We start from the raw sequence: 22,497 nt of genomic DNA on the forward strand, positions 1-22,497 counted from the left end.
AACTAAAAATTGGAAGTTGTTCTGAAGGGATATTGTGCCTTGGGAGAGGAGCTGGACTCCAGGTGCTGCAGTATGTGATTGCATAGGTCAGCATTTACATCTTTTGAAAAATTGATTATAGGATGAAAATGATGTTTTAAGAGGATCCACATGGTAGTGGTCACTAGGAGGCAATGAAACAGGGTCAGGAAACAGATTAAATTGGGTGTGACAACAGTGGAACTGTAAGTAATAAACAATCCTTGTAGAAATACTGGTAATCGACTGATTGCATTGAACTTAACTAAATATATTTTATCTTTATTTTTTTAAAATCTATTTTTGTTTATTTCAGAGAGGGAGATAGAGATAGAAACATCAATGATGAGAGAGAATAATTGATTGGCTGCCTCCTGCATGCATCCTACTGGGAATTGAGCCCTCAACCCAGGCATGTGCCCTTGACTGAAATCGAACCCAGGACCCTTCACTCAACAGGCTGAGGCTCTATCCACTGAGCAAAACTGGCTAGGGCAACTAAATATATTTTTAAAAGAAAGTCTAATCAAAGGGTGTTCTATTTAAGAAATGGGGTGGGAGCAAATAAAACCAATTTAAAGGGTGGTTGGGAGCATTTAAATGGTTGCTTTACATGCAGATGTTATGGTAAGTTATCTATGTTGAAATATCAACTAAGTATTTGAGGATAGGAATGGCATTTAAGTGAGGCATTAAGGCTAGATATGATGATATTTAGGTTTTTCTGGGCAAAGGTAACAATTAGGAGGATGACTTTTCAGAGATATCAATATATTGAGAGGAATAACAATTTGATTTTATAATTTGAGTACTGATGACAGATATGGAATGAGGCAGGGAGGCAACAGAATGAGCTCCAGTAAAACTAATGAAGAGTCAAATAGCAGAACATCCAGAAACCAAGCAAAATGTGAGTTCCAGATACATAGGGAAGAGTAAAAGAAATGAGAATTGAGGAAAACCCAGAATTTGAAAAGGACCAAGAGATGGCTGACCTTCCTGTTTCTCACCTAGGATCCTGCCTTTCACCCTAATTCCTTCTCCACCTTGAAATCCTACCTCAGAAAGGGAAATGTACCTTTCAAATGAGGCCATGTCTCTAAGTTCACTGCTTTCTTTGGTAGATCCCTGGTTTTGTCTGTTATCTTTGGATTTCCAGATATTCTTATTGAGAGTCTTCCTAAAGGTGAAGCAAAAGTTTAGGATATCTGGAATCTGCAGGGTTGTCAGAAGCGTTATCTAGGCTGCTACCAGTATCTGCAGGCTCAGGTTCTCCACAGAATTCTGCTGTAGTGTATGTAAATCCAGCACCTAGAAACAGGGAATTGACTTTGGCTTCACCAGACCACCTAAGAAGAATCATAGCCAAAGCGAGTTAGCCGGTGAAAGGTGAACTTCAATCACTATATCTCCCTATTGACAGAGTGAATACTTCCTTCTTGCTTTTAAAATTAGATCTTGATCCTTTCCCACCTGAAGAACGCCCTGAAGTCAGAGTGAAAGAAGGAAAAGGAATGGTGCTTCTCTGTGACCCTCCATACCATTTTCCAGGTAACCTTACTTTGTCTATGACTGTGAGCCTCAATGGAATGAAATGGGAAAGCTTTAATTTTCTTAACAATAATGGTACATTTATAATTAAATTGGACTCAATATTTACATAACCATATAATATATCATGTACTAGTGGTTATAGAGGCTATTTTCTTTGGCTCTTTAATTACTTGGCCCTTATCCCAAAGATTTATGATAGTTTCTGTTTATAAATAATATACAGGGTATCCCAAAAAATGTATGTACACTTTGACAGCTGATAGCTCAGTTTTAAAAATGAAATGTATTTTAATAAATACTGCCTTTATAGTTATTCAAAAGTGTGTGTATACATTTCTAGGCCACCTTATATGTATTGGATTATGTTCCCATTAATATTTCTGTTACACTTGAGAAAATATGGTTAGATTTTCTACAAATTACTCCTGAAATAGAATGGTACTGAGGAGTGATGTGTAATCAGTCATTTTATTAACAATTTAACATCTACAATATGATGTGAACTGTAATTAAACACAAGAAAGGGATAAAGACATAATAAATAGTAACCTCACTAGGAGCACCAATCTGCGAGAATAATCATCTAATTTAGAAAGGAGATAGATTAAGTGTCATCTGTTACAAGTTTCAACCTTTGAATACATGTTTTCAGTAACTTGATATGGCTGTAATAAAAGATGCCAAAGTTAAATATTTCATATATTTTCTTTTTTGTTGTTATTGTTAATCTTCATCCGAGGATATGTTTCCATTGATTTTTTTAGAGAAAATGAAAGGGTGAGGAAGAGAGAGACAGACAGAGAGAGAGAGAAACATTGATATGAGAGAGACACGTCAATTGGTTGCCTCTCACACACCCCAATGAGGGATAGGGATCGAGCTTGCAATCAAAGAACCTTTCAGTCCGCAGGCCGATGCTCTATCCACTAAGCCAAACTGGCTAGGGCTTCATATATTTTCAATAATTTTCACTTGTTTTATTTATTATATCTGCCTTGAAATAATATATAAATACCACTTTTTTTCACACTGGAAAACTGCTTTGTATATTTTGTATTCTTATAGTTCTAATATTATGCCATAAATTTGGCTGGGATCAAACCTGCAACCTTGGCATATGGGGACAAAGCTAACCAACTGAGCTAACTAAGCTAATTGGCTAGGGCTGGTCCTCAGTATGTATTAAATAAGTAAAGTGGAGAATTCTCTTTGGGCATTAAATCAGCCAGACCATTGGTCTATAGTCCAATACTAATGTTCATACAAATATCATCATGATAATTTCACTGACCTAGTTTTTTCCCTTAAAAGTTCAAATATTAAAAATTATTCCATTATTCACCCATTTCTTATCAGGGGAACAAAAACCACAATCTTAAATTTCAGAGAAACTGAATAATGGCATGGTTAAATAGGCTGACCAAAGTTAGTTAGTCTAGAATTAAAATGCAAGCCTCCATATTCACATAACTATTGAGTACCCAGACTACTCTGAATGCATTTTTTGTGTGCTGTCTTGAAAGCAGTGTATGTTTTTTTAAAAAATTTGTAAGGAAATCTATATTTTTACTTACTTTTTAGCTTTTTTGGAATTTAATTGTAACCAGAAATCATGGCAAAATACTGTTATGTTTTTAAGTGAGAATAGGAAAGAAGTATTTCACAAATCATACATATTTACAGTATGTTTTACAGTATTCTCCAATATCCTTTTGGAACAAAGATTACATGGCATTATTTTTTGCCCAATTTCAAGAACCCAATTTTAGCCATTTAAATTGTCCCCTAAGTTTCTTCCTATCTTGATACTTCTGTGGTTTCTACCTGACCCTAAATCAGCATAAGAAGAACTATTAAAATGATAAAATTATTCATGGATATAAATGTACAAAAAGATATATTCTAACAATAACTCTACATTGGAGAATTATGGTGGTTTAATATTTTTTTCTCTTTGAACTCTATCTATACTTTCTATTTATTTTGATAATACAAGTGTACCACTTCTGTCATTTAAAATTTAAGATTAAGAATAAGCATAATGTAATCATCTTCATTTACTTCCCTGATAGTATAAGTTGCTGAAGAAAATTACATAGCTAATATAAATGGAGTACCCGGATTATTATTCCCAAGAAATTCTTGTAGTTTTTCATAGTCAGCTCTCTTTCACACTCTCTTTGACAGCTGCACCAGTCACTGTGAACTCCCTAAAGCAACAGGGTAGTGTGCCATCTCAAATCTTAAATCCGATCTAATTTGGCATAAGAGATCCCCTCTTATAATCTTCATAGTAGCAATTATCTTCACATGGTCATGATGTTTACAAGGAAATCAGCATTTTGTGACTGAGGAGTATGAAATGCCCATAGTTCCCTCTTGTGCATTACTCCTGTGCATGACACCTGGGGAGTCATCCCTCAGAGCAGGATGGGAAGATAGGGAGAGAAAATTGCATGAAAAGCAGCAAATTCATGAGGAAATTCAACTTTAGCCAAAGGAATTTCCTATGGTTTAGCCAAAGGAATTTCCTGTGGTTAAGAGTTACCATGTGATATGCTTCCTAATATTTAACAAAACCAGTAGCATGCATTTCTCTGTTTCTGTGGTTTTTACTTTTTAGTGTGACCAGCACAGGTTATATAAACTCATTTCTAAATCTATAATTTACAATAGGAACACAAAAACAAAAAAGACTTAAAGCCACAGCATGGTTAGTAATATTGATTTTATTTTTTAAATGCAGCAGAGAAGTGGGTCATGCAATTTGAATGATCAGACTTTGATTCAAAAATTCCAGTTCTACTTAATAGCCATGAAATTATAAGCATGACATTTAATCTCTCTGAGTTTCATTTAGTCCATCAACGCATTAGAAGAATATTAGTAGTCCATAAAATAATTGAGAGAAAGAGATATAATTGCTTAGCAACATGCTTATATTCACTCAAACTATAGTAGCTTGAGAAAATTTGCACTGTCTTGGCCTACTTCCAACATCTGCTCTACAATAGCCTAGATTAGATTATGTGCTAGGTTATTACTAGATAACAGGTCTTTGCTTTTGGAGAAGAGTTTAATATTTATTAGACAATATATTTTTTTTCTAGATGATCTTAGCTACCGCTGGCTTCTAAATGAATTTCCTGTGTTTATCACAATGGATAAACGAAGATTTGTATCTCAGACAAATGGCAATCTCTACATTGCGAATGTTGAGGCATCAGACAAAGGCAATTATTCCTGCTTTGTATCCAGTCCTTCTATTACAAAGAGTGTATTCAGCAAATTCATCCCACTCATTCCAATACCTGAACGTAAGTATTTTATTTGTTATACTAGAGTCCCGGTGCATGGATTTGTGCACATTGAAAGGAAATTAATTAGAAGGTGGCTGGTGGGGTGGGACTGGGCAAGACGGGCCAGACACATCCTGGAGCCAACCTCCCGCAGTCCCTCCCCGGCTGGCCACACCTGGGGCTCGAAGATCACTTGTGGAGAGAGTGGGGTCCCTCGCAGGTGGGTCTCTCAGCCTGGCCTGCAGGGATCAGGCTGAAACCGGCAGTCCAACATCCCCCACTGGGTCCCAGAGTGTGAGAGGGCACTCTGCAAAGTTGCTGTTGCTCAGCAGCTCCTGCATTGAGTGTCTGCCCCCTGGTGGTCATTGTGTGTCATATCTACCGGCCAGTCGCCAGTCAGCCAGTCGCTTAACCTTATATATACACTAGAGGCCCGGTGCACAAAAATTTGTGCACTCGGGGGGGGAGGGGGGGTCCCTCAGCCTGGCCTGTGCCCTCTAGCAGTCTGGGACCCCTCGGGAGATAACGACCTGCTGGCTTAGGCCTGCTCCCGGGTGGCAGAGGGCAGGCCCAATCCCTAGGTGCAGCCCCTGGTCGGGCTCAGAGCAGGGCTGATTGGGGAGTTGGGGCGCCGCCCCCTGTCACACTCAAGGCAGGGTCGATGGGGAGGTTGTGGAGCAACCCCCTGTCACACACAGAGCAGGGCCCATCAGGGGGGTTGGGGCTCTGTACCCTGTCACGCACAGAGCAGGGCCCATCAGGGGGTTGGGGTGCTGCCCTCTATCACCCACAGAGCAGGGCGGATCAGGGGGTTGGGGCGCCGCCACTCTCACACTCAGGGCAGGGCTGATGGGGAGGTTATGGCTCTACCCCGTCACACACAGAGCAGGGCCCGTGGGGGTTGGGGAGCTCCCCCCTATCAGGCACAGAGCAGGGTGGATAGGGAGGTTGTGGCCCCACCCCCTGTCACACACAGAGCCGCAGGGCGATCAGGGGGTTTGGGTGCTGCCCCCTGTCACGCTGATTCCAGTGCCGGGAGGCCTCGCGGCTCCGCTGATCCCGGTGCTGGGAGGCATATTACCCTTTTACTATATAGGGTAGAGGCCTGGTGCACGGGTGGGGCCGGCTGGTTTGCCCTAAAGGGTGTCCTGGATCAGGGTGGGGGTCCCCACTGGGGTGCCTGGCCAGCCTGGGTGAGGGGCTGAGGGCTGTTTTCAGGCTGGGGGTGACTGAACTCCCAAACGCTCCTTTTTTCCTTTTTTTCCTCTTTTTTTTTTTAATTCTGGGCCAGCTTTAGCTTGAGGCTTGGCTCCAGCTCTTAGGCCTCTGGCTGAAAGTAGGTTTCTGGCCTTTGCTTACAATGTTGCCAATCTGCTGGCTGAAGTTGGGCGTATTTGTTACAGAGTTTCTTAAACTGCAGGCTCAGAGGCAGCGGCAGGCGGGAACGTTGGTTTCCTCCGTCACTGAGGCAACCAAGCCTCATGTTAGTTTCAAGCTGCCTGGCTGCCGGCCGCCATCTTGGCTGACAGTTAATTTGCATATCTCGCTGATTAGCCAATGAAAAGGGTATCGGTCGTACGCCAATTACCATGTTTCTCTTTTATTAGATAGGATATATATATATATATATAGATTCTGTTTTTGCAAGGTTGTCTGCTTCTGGAATATCTACAGTAATGAAAAGAAATATGCAGTCAGGAGATGCACTGGCTGCTCAGTCAGGGCAAACAAAGGATGCACACTCTAAGAGTATTTATCCTTCCTTAGCTTTTTTAGTAGAGGTGATTAGCATTATGAAAGTAACCTAAGATGGCAGAGTTCGGACTGATTGCATCTAGTTCAGGAATGCAAAGTACTGATTTATTAGCCAAATATCAGTATATTAATTACAAGGGATTCACTGACATCTACTTATTTTCAGTGTCATTCACACTTATTAGTAAGTTCATGAAGGAGAACAAATAATTAGATTATAAACTGTATTATTACAGAATGAGGGGGGGAAAGGCAGTTGGATTAATTTGATATTTTCAAGGAACTATTTACATGAAGCATATCGGTATATAAATTGACTTTCTGATGTAAGTAATTAGCATATGTAGTACTACTGTGGCACCATATGCTATAAACACTGATGTAATTGACTGTCCTTTTCCCTGGCTCCTATTAAACTACCTTCGTTTTTTAATGTGTCATCTCTTCAGAAAATCAGATCACAACTTATTTGCTTACATCATGTTGTTTTTATCTCAAGCATGCTGCTACATATCACTGAGTTCAAGGTCTTGAGGATATACTGGTTTCATTGTTGACAGCTTTAGGTTTGTTTCCTGCCTCTACCCTTAAATAGGGTATGATGAGGAGGAAAATGTCATCATATCACTGTGATTCCATTTTTGTTACTCTTCTCAAGATAGAGGCCATGTGGTTGGTATTCAGTAAATATCTTTTGACTTTCTGGCTCTTTTTCTCTCCCTAATCTCAGTAGTGTTGACATAAGAAATGTCCAAACCTGAAGATAATTTTTATACGAGTTTATTTGAGCCAAACTGATGATATATGCTGGGAAACATGATCTCAAATATTCCAGAAAATAACAGTTTTGAAGTTTCATTTATGTATGAAAGATTAAGGAGGGGACATAAAGGAGATTACATGAAAGTGGGAGGAAGCAAGTAAGAGATTGGATTACAGAATAAAGAGATTATGTGCTTTCTTGAGGATGGTTAAGTCTCCCAGGGGTATAACTTCTGACATCTCAAAGGTGTGTTAGCCTAGATGCACAAGAAGAATGGACAAGGTTTGCTTAAAAACCTCTCACTAAAGAAGTGATAGGCCTAAGGCATGACTACCCACCATGACCTGGCCATTTAGGAATTTATGGTCAGATCACCCTATGAGGTTACTTTCCATAGAACCCCCTTTTCCCTTCTACAGTAGACACACTCACTACCTCACAGAGTTAAAAAGAGCCATGAAATAAAAACTTTCTTACTGTTTTTCCTTATTCTTCCCCAGAAATTCAGTGCTTCTATTGATTTCTTACTTTCTAACTTATAGAAGTGTTTCTCCTCCTGTTTAACCTAATTCCTCCAATTGTCTTGATTCACCTCACATTTGACTTATTAAGGACTTCATTACATCACTCGCCCCCTTTCTTTTCTAAATCTTCAAACTCTCCTCCATTCCTTTCTCTCTGTGTATTCTTTTGTATTCAGTGCCAACAATCTTGAGTAATCAAAACAATTTCCTATTTGCTAATCCAAAGGAAGTGTTCAGCCTAATTCTGTATGAACTATGACACTGTCGGTCTCCTCAGCCTCTCTTGAACTATCCCTTCTTTGCCCAATTTTCCTTCCTCCTTCCACTCTTCATCTCCCACGTGCCTCCCAGGCAAATTCTATGCAGTATCCTTCACCAGATCTTCCTCTTTCTTATATTCCTCGCTAATCTTTTTCTAGATACCCTCACCCATTTACACCTTTCAACAGTTGCCCTGGGCAGGTGGCTCCCAATTCACATTTCCAAAACTTTTCCCTGTGTTTAGAGTCTTTAATTCTACCTACTGCCTGGACTTTTCACACAGAAGGTTCTCAAGGATATTCAGCTCACAATGTTTCAAACACACCTGTTATCTTACCTCTAAACCTCTCCTGGTGTTCTTACCTCTAAATTTAGCAATCTCATTATATTTCTACTACCTCAGGGTAGCATTTTAAATCAACTCCTTTCCTCCCCTCATCGTTAGGACAGTGAGTTCAGTGGCTTTCAGTTAGTAAGCACTTGGGAAGTTTGAGGAAGATGTGGAACCCCGAGTTGCTGATTCAGCAGGCCTGGGAAGTGACCCAGGAATCTGCAGGTTCAACGAGCATCCCAGGTGATTCTGATGAGGTGGATATTTAATCTACACCTTGAGAAAACATTGATCCAGGCGAATCCCTTTTGATTTTCCCTCTAACACACAACTCGGATCTGTTCTTCCCTTTCTGTTCCCACTGTGACTATCCTAGTCAGATCCTCGTCTTTTTTCTTTTTAATATATTTTATTGATTTTTTACAGAGAGGAAGGGAGAGGGATAGAGAGTTAGAAACATCAATGAGAGAGAAACATTGATCAGCTGCCTCCTGCACACCCCCTACTGGGGATGTGCCCGCAACCAAGGTACATGCCCTTGACTGGAATTGAATCTGGGACCCTAGAGTCTGCAGGCCGACGCTCTATCCACCGAGCCAAACCAGTCAGGGCTTCTTTTTAAATTTATGAAACAATCTTCCTTAGATCTCTGACTCTATTCTGTATTTCTCTTCTCCATCCTTAAAAACTACCAACAAGGTCTTCTACCTAAACCAGTGGTCGGCAAACTGTGGCTCTCGAGCCACATGCGGCTCTTTGGTGTGGGGAGCTGATATAGGGTTAAGCCTCGGACTGACCTGTGAGCAAAGTCACAAACAATTCCCAGCTTAGAGGGCACAGTCCTCTTAGCATAATTAGGCTTGACCTTATGAGGCTCTCTCGATCTTATCTGGGAAGCTAATGGGCTGAGGGAAGTGCAGGAAGTGGCCAAAACAAGTGAAACTCACAAGAACTGTGTAACTATGGAAACCACTACCTTGTTTACTCTCACTATAAAATAAAGGCTCAGCTTGCCTTGGGATCTTTCTCTGTGGCCTCAGCCAGGCACAGGAAGATCCACAGAGATTAAAGAGAGCTAGAGAGTTCTGAAGGCTGTCTCCGTGTAAAACATTTTTCGCCGATTCCGTCCACACCTTTGGGAACCCCTGGACCCCCGGGGCTGGACCCCGGCACTTTGGCCCCTTGAGTGTGGCTCTTCCTAAGCCTTAGGAGTAAATTAAGTTAATAACAATTAAGTTAATAACAATGTACCTACCTATATAGTTTAAGTTTAAAAAATTTGGCTCTCAAAAGAAATTTCTATCATTGTACTGTTGATATTTGACTCTGTTGACTAATGAGTTTGCCGACCACTGACCTAAACCAAAAGTAAGATTTATATTAATTCTCATACCAAAACCCATTGGTAGTGTCAAAAGATTTAATATCACAGTTAAAAGCCTTCTAGATTGGCATTCAAGATCATCTTTTACTACATATACTTCAACATAATTTGAATTGCTAGACCTTTTCTTTTTTAATGTCCTGCATACATCTGGAACTTTGTCATAATATGCTATTTCCTCAACCTGGACTAGTCCAGTTCAAATGCCTTCCTTACCTGAAATTCCCATACCCACTTCCAATTATCTTTCTTGGCTGCTACATTTTTTAGATCATTCATTTCCATTTTGGCTTATATTTCAGGTGATTGATTGTGTATTTCTTTTTCTCCTTAGCATCATCCTATCTAATAAAGAGGGAATATGCTAATTGGCTGCCATGCCCTCACAAGATGGCGGTGCCCACAGCCACAAGATGGTGGCATTCAGTGCCCTCAGCCCCACCTGATCCAACTGGAGTCCCCCAACCCCCTCAGTCCTGCCTCACCAAGTCCCCACCGCATCCGGCCTCATCCAGCCTCAGTCTCCCAGTCCACTCAGCCCCACAGGCGAAGGCAGTTATGTCTATCAGGCTGGCACAGGAGCAGTTAGGGAACTATCAGGCTGGCAGGCAGAGTGGTTAGGAGCCAGCAGTCCCGGATTGTGAGAGGGATGTTCAACTGCCGGTTTAGGCCAGATCCCTGTGGGGTCCCAGATTGGAGAGGGTGCAGGCTGGGCTGAGGGTGCAGGCTGGGCTGAGGGACACCCCCCAACACACAAATTTTGTGTACCAGGCCTTTAGTATGGGTCACACATACTGACATGTGATCCTAAACAATGTACTTTGCCTTTCTGAGCCTATTTCTTCCCCAGCAAGGGAATAGCACATCTTTTAGGACTGATATATTACATAAATTAGTTAATGTACCTATATTTATGAGCACAGTGATGTCTGAATAGGCACTTTCTTTCCTTTTTTCCCCTCTTCTCTTCCCTCTTTTCAACTATTTTCCCTTTGCCTTATTCTCCATGGACACTTATTTCTCTCTTCCCTTTTTTCCTTCCTTCCTTTTCCCTTCTCCCTTATTTTCTTTCTTCTTTCCTTTTCTTCCTAAGCCCCATGTAGCACCTAGCACAATGTTTGACATGTATATTTGATGCAACCTAAAGAATTCTTGAAATTTTTTTAGTGAGTTGTATCAGATTGATTTACTGTCAGGTGAGCCAATATGATAGAAAATGCTTGACAAGCTTATTACTATCCTATATAATAAAAGCCTAGGTGGTGTCTCGCCCTTGTGCAATGCCCTCGCGTGAAGCCCTCATGCGACGTCATCACAAGATGGCTGCCACAAGATGGCTGTCAGGGGAGGGCAGTTGGGGTGATCGGGCCAGCAGGGGTGCAGTTAGGTGTCAATCAGGCCAGCAGGGGAGCAGTTAGGTGTCAATCAGGCCAGCAGGGGAGCTGTTAGGGGGCAATCAGACTGGCAGGCAGAAGTGGTTAGGGGCAATCAGGCAGGCAGACAGAAAGGCAAGCAGTTAGGAGCCAGCTGTCCTGGATTGTGACAGGGATGTCCAATTGGAGAGTGTGCAGGCTGGGTTGAGGGACAGCCCTCCCCCACTCCCACCCTGTGTATGAATTTCATGCACTGGGCCTCTAGTATACATAATATGCATAAAAATAAATCTGCACATTGTGACTGATCAGATATTTTTCAAAACCTGTGCAGAGAAAAGCCATTTATATTGAATTAATTCTAATACCATAAAAAAAGAATTATAGTGTTAAAAAACAGTATTTTGTTTATTAACTCATGGATGTTTTTGTTTTTCTTAATATTAGGGACAACAAAACCATATCCTGCTGATATTGTAGTTCAGTTCAAGGACATATATGCATTGATGGGCCAAAATGTGACTTTGGAGTGTTTTGCCCTTGGCAAGTAAGTATGTACATTTTTCATTAATGTATATATAAATACATTAATTTTGTGCTTTTTTAAAAAAATAAATGATGTAAATGTTTAGCTATCAACATAAATATAAGTTTGCCTCCTAAGCATCGTGGACTCAACTCTTGCATCTCCTACTTAAAGCCCTGTTCCTGACATCCGGTGGCGAAAGGTCCTGGAACCCATGCCCAGCACTGCCGAGATCAGCACCTCTGGGGCTGTCCTGAAGATCTTCAACATCCAGCTCGAAGATGAAGGCACTTATGAATGTGAGGCTGAGAATATTAAAGGGAAGGACAGACACCAGGCAAGAATTTATGTTCAAGGTAGATATATTGTTTTAATTTTTTTATAAATTTACAGCCATTTTCATACTTAAAAAACTAGTAGTATATAGTGATTAATAATTTAATAACAGTGAAGTATACTACATGATGCAAAATCATGAAATATTTGTTATGTCTAATTAGTCGCATTAATTATGTCTAATTAAGTCACATATACTATATGTGTGATCCATCAGTATCATTCCCCTATAACCCTCTCAGCTCACTCGTCTCTCTACTTTGTCTATTAGCTTTGCAGAGGCTAACCCTGGAAAAATCAAGCTCTCTGCCTTTCAGTGCCTGGAGCCAGGAACTTAAATTTGCCTTGAGATAAACACTTCATGTTGGTTAATTCGTTGTAAATGATGCATCACTAACTTTAAGTGAATCCTAGTGTTACCAGGCAATTATACTACATTTCCCAGGTCCACTTACTTGCCCACTCTCTTAGGTAAACATTTCATGCCTTCATTACTTCCTTCAAACCTGTATCTTGGTTTCCTATCTTATAGAGAAAATGGAAGTAATTTAATTAGAACTTCTACATTCTCCCATCCACATCTACCCAATACCTGCATCTCTACCCGTATCTCTTATTATAAATTCAGTTGCTATCTGAGGCCAACACCAATACCTCCATTTGTGTACAGATTCTACCCCTCTTACTTATTTAAGGTTATTGTCCCAGACATCCCTCCTCCTTACAGCATAAGAAGATTTTTTCTCTTTACTAGATTATTCAACTAGTGGCTCTTGTTTCTTCCTTCTTTAAATTCTTCATTTTACCTCTGGCTACCACCCCATTTTTTTCTTCTTGTCTCCCCTAAAAAAAGTAATAAAAATTGTGACAGAATTGTGTATACTCTTTAAAAATGCTGCCTCCATTTTTTTCTCTCTTAAATACACTCTGATTTGATTTTTATCCCCACCTTTCCACTGAAACCTTTGCTTTTATGATCACCAATGACATCCATTTTTTGCCAAAGCTGATGGCCAGTTCTCAGTTATATCTTTCCTGATTGAACAACAGCAGTTGCCATAGTTGATCCCTCCCTCTTCCATGATTCACTTTCTAGGCTGCTGCTCTGGAACCCCACTTTGTTAATGTCCTCCTACGCCACTCTCCTCCTCCAAACTCGTGCCCTTCTAATATTGGAGCAAGGGGGATTTGATCTTTGAACCTCTTTTATTATTTCAGTCACAAAACTCTGACCCAGACATTTTTTCTGCCTTCCAAACTTGTATATTTAATACCCCAACAAAACGCATTTGATACATATCAAATATACATGGGTGGCCTACTGAGGGGAGAAAAATCCTGCTTATAACTCATACATATTTTTAAATATAGCTGCCACTCTCTGTCTGGTTTCTAGCGCTTATAGATTGGTCTTAATTCAACATATTAAGAAATCTACCCTCCAGATTCTCAACGAAGTAGAGTTCTTAACTGTCTAATATGTAAATTCTTAGAAGAATCAAGGTGACAGAGCAGATATTTATAGGTGGTAATTTAAGGAAACTGCTATTTCTCTGAACTAATGAGGCATGCAAAGTTTTATCTTTTGATCTAAACAAGCAAGCAGAGGAGTGCATAATTAAATCTTATATAGGCTGCAACAAGCTGATTCAATTATTTATTCTTCTCATTTTTAATATGACATCTCTGTGTCATATTAAGGCAGGAATGGTGCTGAGATTCCTGTTTTATCTATTACTAATATTATATACAGAATAAAATCTCTATCAATTAGTATAACATATTATGAATATTTATTTTAAAATAATCTCCATATGTTACAGGTAAAACATAATTATAAGCAAAAAACATACTAAATTATGTTATACTAAAGGCCCAGTGCATGAAAGGGTCCCTCAGCCTGGCCTGCACCCTCTTGCAATCCAGGAGCCCTTGAGGGATGTCCCACTGATGGCTTAGACCCGCTCTCCTCAGGAAGTGGGCCTAAGCTGTCAGTCAGAAATCCTTAGCACCGCTGCAGAGGCAGGAGAGGCTCCCACCACCGCTGCTGCGCTCGCCAGCCATGATCCCAGCTCAGGGCTTCTGGCTGAGCAGTACTCCTGCACTGACTACCAGGGGGCAGCTCCTGAGTTGAGCATCTGCCCCCTGGTGGTCAGTGTGCATCATAGCGACTGGTCGACCGGTCAACTATCTGCCCCCTGGTGGTCAGTGTATGTCATAGCCAGCAGTTGGTGGCCTTAGCCTATCATTAGCATATTACTCCTTGATTGGTTGAATTGTCAACTGGATGACTGGACACTTAGCATCTTAGGCTTTTATTATATAGGATGTACTATAAAAATACATATGTAGACATATATACACATAATGTTGATGGAGTTCAGTGAGATCATAAAAATGTCTTATGTCTCATCCTGGCCGAGTGGCTCAGTTGGTTGGAGAATCATCCTGTACACTAAAAGGTTACAGGTTTAATCCCCTGTCCAGGTGCATACAAGAGGCAACCAATATTGATGTTTCTCCCTCCTTTTCTCTTTCTCTCTCTTTCCTTCTCTTCCCCTCTCTCTAAAAATCAATGGAAACATATCCTTAAAAGTTTTAGGTCCTTTGTCATTTATACACATTAAGTACTTTATAAAAGATATGTTTATTGATTTGGTCATAAAATTAATATAATTAAAGTTATTTTCAAAGAAAATTAAATAAAATACTAGGGTTCTCTCCTTCTTTATTTTACATTAATTTATTTACTTACATCTATTTGGACTACTTAAAAAACTTAAATACTAAAAAAGATTATCAGGTTATTTGTTTGCTCTCTATAAATATTATTTTTTTGGGGGGGGGACATTCCTAGCATTTTTAAGCTCTCAATAGATCGGATCAGCTGATGAGGCTGAGATCAATTTTTCTCAAGCATAGATTTCACCATTTATAGCTACTATATGTAGTTTATAACATCTAAAGGTTATTTTAGTGAACAAGTCAAGTTATTGTGGATATTAGCCAAAATTACATAAAAAGAAAGATAGTATATATATCTGAAGGAGTGGGGGGAAAATGACTCTTTATCCTAAAAAGGAAGAGATAGTATCATCATTAAGACATAATTCTTTAAAACTTTGTCATTTTGAAAGATTTATGTTATAAATATAAATTACTTTACTGCTATACATGCATTAGCTTTCTAATATAACATGGTTTACAAATAGAAAAATAATTATAAATTGAATTATAGTTAACTCCTGCTATAATAACATAGCTTAAACTTTACCTGCAGACCTATGGAATTCACTTTCAATGGCTCTCACATTGATTTTATGACACACACATAGCTGATGTCATGAAGGTCAACTAAAAGCATTATTCATACTGAAGATTATGGTGAATGTTGAGAATTACATTTGACATTTACACTGTTCTTTATTTTTTATTTTATTTTTTGTTCTTTATTTTTTAGCATTTCCTGAATGGGTAGAGCATATCAATGACACAGAGGTGGATATAGGCAGTGACCTCTACTGGCCTTGTGTGGCCACAGGGAAGCCCATTCCTACTATCCGATGGCTGAAAAATGGCTATGTGGTATGTATGTGCAAGTACTGCGTGGTCCTGGGATAAATACTAGTATATCAGCAGAGTCAATAGAGTAAGGAGACAGGAGCCCTTTGATAAAAAATGTTTCATTGAAAGAACAAGCAAGAGAGTGAACATGAATTATCTTCTTTCAGCGTAAACAACTTTCTGCAATCTTATGTCTACCTTCTCTTTCTCTCCTTATTTTTTCCCTTTGTTCCACTTTCACCCCTCTTTTTACTCATCTGTCTCCACTCCATGATATTGTCCTCTTTTTCTTGCCACTGTTTTCCTGACCCACAGGAACAGAGGTAAGAGCAAAGCCCTATTTTTAGCCCTGGGAGCAAGGGGCAGCCGTGGTGTCCTTCTCTCCCTTCCCACGGTTGCCTCCCAGCTGGGCTGGGATGGGGAAGGCAGGCTCTCAGCTCGGTAGGAGGAATAAAATAGGAGCCACTGAGCATGGTAAGTGGGTTTGAGTTCCCCATGGACATCCCACTTGGCTTAGTTCATAGTGGGGCAGAATAATGTACTTAAATAAAAAGACATCCAAGCCCATTTCTAAATGAAAGCGTTTCTGTTGAAGTTTATTGAGGAAATGTTTCTCCTTTGTGTTCCTTTCAGTATCATCAGTATCATAAAGGAGAATTGAGACTGTATGACGTGACGTTCGAAAATGCTGGCATGTACCAGTGCATAGCTGAGAACACGTACGGAGCTATTTATGCAAATGCAGAGTTGAAGATCTTAGGTGGGTATCGTTTCTGGTTCCTGTTAACATTCAGCAAGAAAGTGCTTCATTAAAAAATGACCAGAGGGTGTCTGCAGGTCATACTTGATTTCACTTTATATTCTGGCATTATTAGGTTAAAAACGTTTAAAATGTGGTTTGGACACGGATATTATTATTTTTTCTTCCTTTCATTAAAGAACAGTAAATGAATATAAGGCAATATGGAGCATAATAGTTTTAAAAAAATGTTGTGAATGGTAAGGAAAACCTTACACATGCCAATTTTTACAAGAATTGTTCACTCCTATATCTGGGCAGCTAAATAGCTACCTGACAATCACATAGTGAGGATCGTGCTTTCACAAGGCACATGGCCCAGCCTCAGAGGAGTCTTGAGCACTCGCTTGCTGTATCAGTCCCTGGGTCTCATGCCCTACAATTGCTATGCAAGACCCTCAGGACATTTTTCAAGCTCCTTGTCCCTTGCTGACTTCTACTTTCATTAAGCCTTCTAACTTCTCCATGAAAATCGAAACCCTTTGAAATAGAATATTTCAATTTCCCATCCCTCATTCCCATCCTTACATCTTTACTATCCTTGCCCTTTCATCTCTTCATCCAGAGAAAGGCAGGTCTGTCTTCTCCTGTCCAAAAACAATCCCCTTACATGTGTCCTATATTCTTTTTTTTTAAATTTACCCTGATACTTTATTCTTGCTACACCAAGGGAAATCTTTAAAACATTGCTATCACTACAAATTTAGTGACACTAAAATACTACGAATAGGAGTTACAGAACTGTAAGGAAGTATTAAAAATAAATGACCTTTTTAAAAAATGGAGGTCTTAATTTTAACTTTCCCTTCTACTTATTATAATATTGAGGATCATATTCTGTTTCTTCTAGCACAAAGTCAAAACATTTTGGTTAATATATTTGGTCTAGTTCATTTGGGTATCAAGCAAATGTTCAGGCTTCAGCTTCATACCACATTATTTTGGTATGGAGTGCAAAAAACCATTTGACTTTGGAGAACATATGAGGTGAATTTACATTTTTTTCCAAATATGAAATTTATATTTTCTGTTAAAATTTCTTTGTTTATCCTAATGCATTACAAAAGAATATGAATATTCAACAGTTCAGGCTGAAGACCTCTCCATATTAAAACATTAGATCTGTCAACCATTTAATGACTATTAATGTAGTTACTAAGCAAACAGCATTTTCAGCCTAAGAGCGATGTTCCTGGGCATTTGTATATTAGTCTCAATGTATATTTGTTTATTACCTTTAGGAACCTTTCTTGAGTTGTTTAAAGTCATTATTCATCCACCAAATATTTGTTGAATACTTATACTATTTTTTCTCCTTTTTTAAATATATATATATATATATATATATATATATATATATATATATATATTTCTTTTCCTTTAATCTTTATTGTTGAAAGTATTACATAGATCCTCCTTTTCCCCCCATTAACCTCTTCTAGCCCTTTCCCATCCTGCTTCTACCCCTGCCCAGGCCCTCACCACCCCATTGTCTGTGTCCACAGGTTATGCATATATGCATACAAATTCATTGGTTGGTCTTTTCCTATCCACTCTCCCCTTTTTTTTAATAGACCCAGTAAAGAATAAAAAGGACACACACACACACATCAAAAAAAAAACATGTCTTCTTCTTAATTGGGGAAAATGTCCCCTTATTCCTTCCCACTATTAAAATATATGGGAACATACTCTAGATCCTGTACCTAGAAATTAAAATATTAGATGAGTATAAAGTTACTTAAATAACAATGCCAAATCAATCATTTCATTAAAACAGAACCTATTCAAGAAAATTGATCATTTTCTAGATACAGTTAGACTTTTAAAATATAATCATTTTAGCCTTAACTGGTTTGGCTCAGTGGATAGAGCGTTGGCCTGTGAACTCAAGGGTCCCAGGTTCAATTCCGGTCAAGGGCATGTACCTTGGTTGCAGACACAGGAGTGTGCAGGAGGCAGCTGATCGATGTTTCTCTCTCATCAATGTTTCTAATTCTCTCTCCCTCTCCCTTCTTCTCTGTAAAAAATTAATAAAATATATTTAAAAAAATATATATATATAATCATTTAAAATTTTGTCCCATATTTTACAAGTAATATATCACCCACAATGTTTACTAAGCCCATATCACACACTGAGTTAGGTGTACAGCAGTAGTTGGCTGGTTACTTTTTAATCTGTCAGTTATCAAAACTCAGACTAAGGAAAGAATGGGATAAATTAAATCGTTGCTGTAAAAAGCAGCCAGAGCAGTAGCAACACCTGGGAGCTTGTTAGAAGTGCCGAATCTCAGGCCCATCCCAAAACACTAAATCTGTATTTTGTCAAGGTCTTCAGATAATTTTGATGAACAGACAAAATTAAGAATCACAGGACTAGAAGATGAAGAGTCAAGACCTGGATAAAGATAAGCAGGCCTGACCCTGGCCGGGTACCTCAGTTGGTTAGAGTTTTGTCCCAGGACACCAAGTTGCAGGTCTGATCCTCAGTCAGGGCACACAAAAGATTCAACCACTGAATACATAAATAAGTGGAGCAACAAATCAATCTCTATTTCCCTCTCTCTCTCCTCCCCTCCTCTCTCTCTAAAATCAATCAATAAATCAAAAATTAAAAAGATATACCTAGGCCTAAAAGATGCTCCAGGAAGGACATAGTTACAGATGGTTGGAATGTGTGGAAATTGATGAATGGAGCAGTGGTTCTCAACCTTCCTAATGCCGCAACCCTTTAATACAGTTCCTCATGTTGTGGTGGCCCCCAACCATAAAATTATTTTCGTTGCTACTTCATAACTGTAATTTTGCTACTGTTATGAATCATAATGTAAATATCTGATAGGCAGGATGTATTTTCATTGTTACAAATTGAACATAATTAAAGCATAGTGATTCATCACAAAAACAATATGTAATTATAAATGTGTTTTCCGATGGTCTTAGGCGACCCCTATGAAAGGGTCATTCGACCCCCAAATGGGTTGTGATCCACAGGTTGAGAACCGCTGCCCTAGAGTCTGCTAATAAACAAGGAGGTTGAGAAATGAGCTAAATGTGGGGACCCTAAAGAAAGTTAGAGCATGCCATCAATGGAGTAACCTTTTATGAGACTCTATATCTTCTTTTCATAATTATTTTTCTGTACATGGAGGTAAAGATTAACTACAGGTGAATCATGACCTTAATTGGATTCCCCAGAAGGCAGGGCTCTCTCTGTTTATTTTACCATCTCATAGTACCTGCACTCAGTTGGTGTTCAATACATGTTTGTTCAATGAGAGAGGAGATATATTGCTTAGTGAAAAAAGCATGTTTGCAAATCACAAGGAACTAGATTCTAATGTGAATCCTACCTGGTACGTGCTGCCTGTGATACCTTCAGCAAATGATGTAATTTTAATAGCTATCACTTCTCTCCTTTGTAAAGAGGGACAGTTCATTTACAATGTGGTTGAGAGTATTGATTATGACCATAGGTCATCATTAATGATGGTGCTCAATTTCCTCCAGTCTTTTTCTCCACTTTTCTTGTGCAATTCAGTCAAAACAATTGAATTAGATGTTACCTTCAAGGTAAATATGTATATAGCATTTGATTGTAACTAATACTTATAATAATCCAGTCACCAAGAATTATATATTTTAAATTGGTGGATTTTATGATAAGTTAAATATACCTCCATAAAATTATTAAATAAAAGAAAAAGGTATTAGCATTAAGTACAAAATGTGTATTGGTCATAGCTGATAATATTTGGTGAAATTAATCTTTTCTGTTGATTAGTAATCAAAACAAAAGATGAATAGCAGAAATTTTTTTAATGAAAGAGAAAAATAATAACTTACTTTATTTTAGCTTTGGCTCCAACTTTTGAAATGAATCCTATGAAGAAGAAGATCCTGGCTGCAAAAGGCGGAAGGGTTATAATTGAATGCAAACCCAAAGCTGCACCCAAACCAAAATTTTCGTGGAGTAAAGGGACAGAGTGGCTTGTCAATGGCAGCAGGTTAGTCCAGAAACTGGAAATCCAACTAGAATTCACTATTTGGGAAAATTTATTTTACAGAGGATTTGTTTTCATATAAATAATGTAAATGTTGTTTGTTCCAACTTTTCTTTGCAGAAGATATCCTAGTTCTAACATGAATAAAGCTCTTACCCAATGCTGTCAGTGTCTATTATAATCAGGATTTAATTTTTAGGCTTCTATAATTAATTTATAAGGGAATTTAGAACACTGAAACTCAGATTCTTGGTAAATTGCCCAAGGCCACAGAAATAATGAACAATAAGATATAAAATAGGATCTCTTTAACTTATTTTTCTCCTCATAAGGGCATCTATAGCCATTCATATTTTATTTAATTTTATGCCATTAGCCTAATAACTATACCAGTAAGAAAATGAAATAATGACCTCAAAGTACTAATCACTTCTTCCCATCTTTTTAAGTGAACAGGAACTTCTCATCTTCCTAACAAATAGATTATCTACCAATGTCTTGGTGGCTTTGGGATAATATAAAAATCATGTGACTTGCATAGATTATTTATATAAAAATCACACTGAATACTTTCTGTAAGGTTCCAAGAAGAAGCTATGGTTATAGTGAGTACAAAAGACTGGGGAGGAGACAGTCAGGATGAAAACTAAGAGGAAAGAGATGTGAAGTTGGGGGATCAGAAAACATTCCAGGCAGTGAGAGTAATATGTGCAAAGGCCCTGAAGCAGAGAGTATAGGATGTGTAAGAAACGCAGGAGCTAAAATCATTATGGCTTGTCTTTAGAAGAAAATAGAGAAGAGTTTTAAGAGATAAGATATAGTAAGCCAGATAATCAATAACAATGTTTCTATGCTAAGGGATTTGGGCTTCATCTACGAGTAATGAAAATCTGACTAAAGGCTTAAATAAGGAAGGAAAAACATATTTTGCCTTTTTGAAGAGCATTCTGGCCAAGTATATAAGATAAATCTACTTCAGAATCATCCAATAAAGTAAGATGCGCATTATTATCTCTATGTTGAGGTATCTAAAGCCTGGAAAGGTTAAAGTGAACTTTTGAAAATACATGGATAACCTCCAAACTGAAAAACTTAAACTTGTGTCATAGTGATATGAATGATCATATGCTAACATAGTCCTCGTATTAGATGATCACAAGAATGGCTGTGTGGGGGACAGAGGTGGGGTGGGAAAAAAGGATAGTATAGGGATAGCACTTGCTTCCTTGAACATGTTAACTTTTATAGTTAATAAGTCTAAGAGTTATTAAGAATTTAATGAAATGATACTGGAAGAATTAATGTTAAAGGAAGAATCAATTTGTACAATTTGCTGCTGAAACATTAGCTTTTAATTTAAAAGCCTTGGCTTCAGTTCTAATGAGCACCAATATTATAGGCCTCTCCAGCCAAGGATTTCTCTGAACCATGTCTCATGGATTTGTTTTTCTCCTATCGTAATATTTTTAAAGTCTTTGAATCAGATTGTATTGCTTTTTTAGGAAAGGATCTATAAATCCAATTTTGTTCAATACTTTAATCCATTAATAATCACTTTATAATCAGTATAGTATTTGATGTAAATATAGGTTTGAAAGTTATAAAATAGTATGTATAAAGAAAAGTTAAACTAATTATTTTTAGAGAAATAAATATTTCTGTTGAAAAATATTCAGCAAGAAACTGAATAACTCATTAAGGATAATTATAATTTCATTCTGATTAATATAGTTATAAAAAGTGGTTCTACATTACAAATTTATTTCTCTTCCTGGTTAGTGGCTTGTAAAATGATTTACGCAATATTTGCAATCAGTAGAGAGGAGACATAAGTCTTGATAAGTTATAACTAAGCTCTCAGTTGTATGATTTTATTTTGGGCTAAAATCATATAAATTTGCCAACAGAAATTATTTGTAATTGTCCATTTATATCTGATAGATAGCTGTTAGCTATAAAGAGATCTTTATCTGAGCCATTGTTGGAGAATATCTCCAAAATTC

The 22,497-nt window shown here is 38.3% G+C and overlaps 1 protein-coding gene across 3 annotated transcripts in view; it reads left to right on the forward strand.

The window, feature by feature from the left end:
* Positions 1–22,497, forward strand: part of CNTN1 (contactin 1) — a 281,784-nt gene that overhangs the window by 158,810 nt on the left and 100,477 nt on the right. For all 3 annotated transcript variants that reach the window (XM_059682579.1, XM_059682582.1, XM_059682581.1), the window contains 7 exons: positions 1,474–1,569; positions 4,683–4,889; positions 11,710–11,809; positions 11,963–12,144; positions 15,585–15,709; positions 16,322–16,448; positions 20,347–20,497. In XM_059682579.1, coding sequence (XP_059538562.1) covers positions 1,474–1,569; positions 4,683–4,889; positions 11,710–11,809; positions 11,963–12,144; positions 15,585–15,709; positions 16,322–16,448; positions 20,347–20,497 — 988 coding nt within the window. The remainder of the gene's footprint in view (positions 1–1,473; positions 1,570–4,682; positions 4,890–11,709; positions 11,810–11,962; positions 12,145–15,584; positions 15,710–16,321; positions 16,449–20,346; positions 20,498–22,497) is intronic.

The sequence above is a fragment of the Myotis daubentonii genome, chromosome 2 (genome assembly GCF_963259705.1).
Source record: "Myotis daubentonii chromosome 2, mMyoDau2.1, whole genome shotgun sequence".
Lineage (NCBI taxonomy): Eukaryota > Metazoa > Chordata > Mammalia > Chiroptera > Vespertilionidae > Myotis > Myotis daubentonii.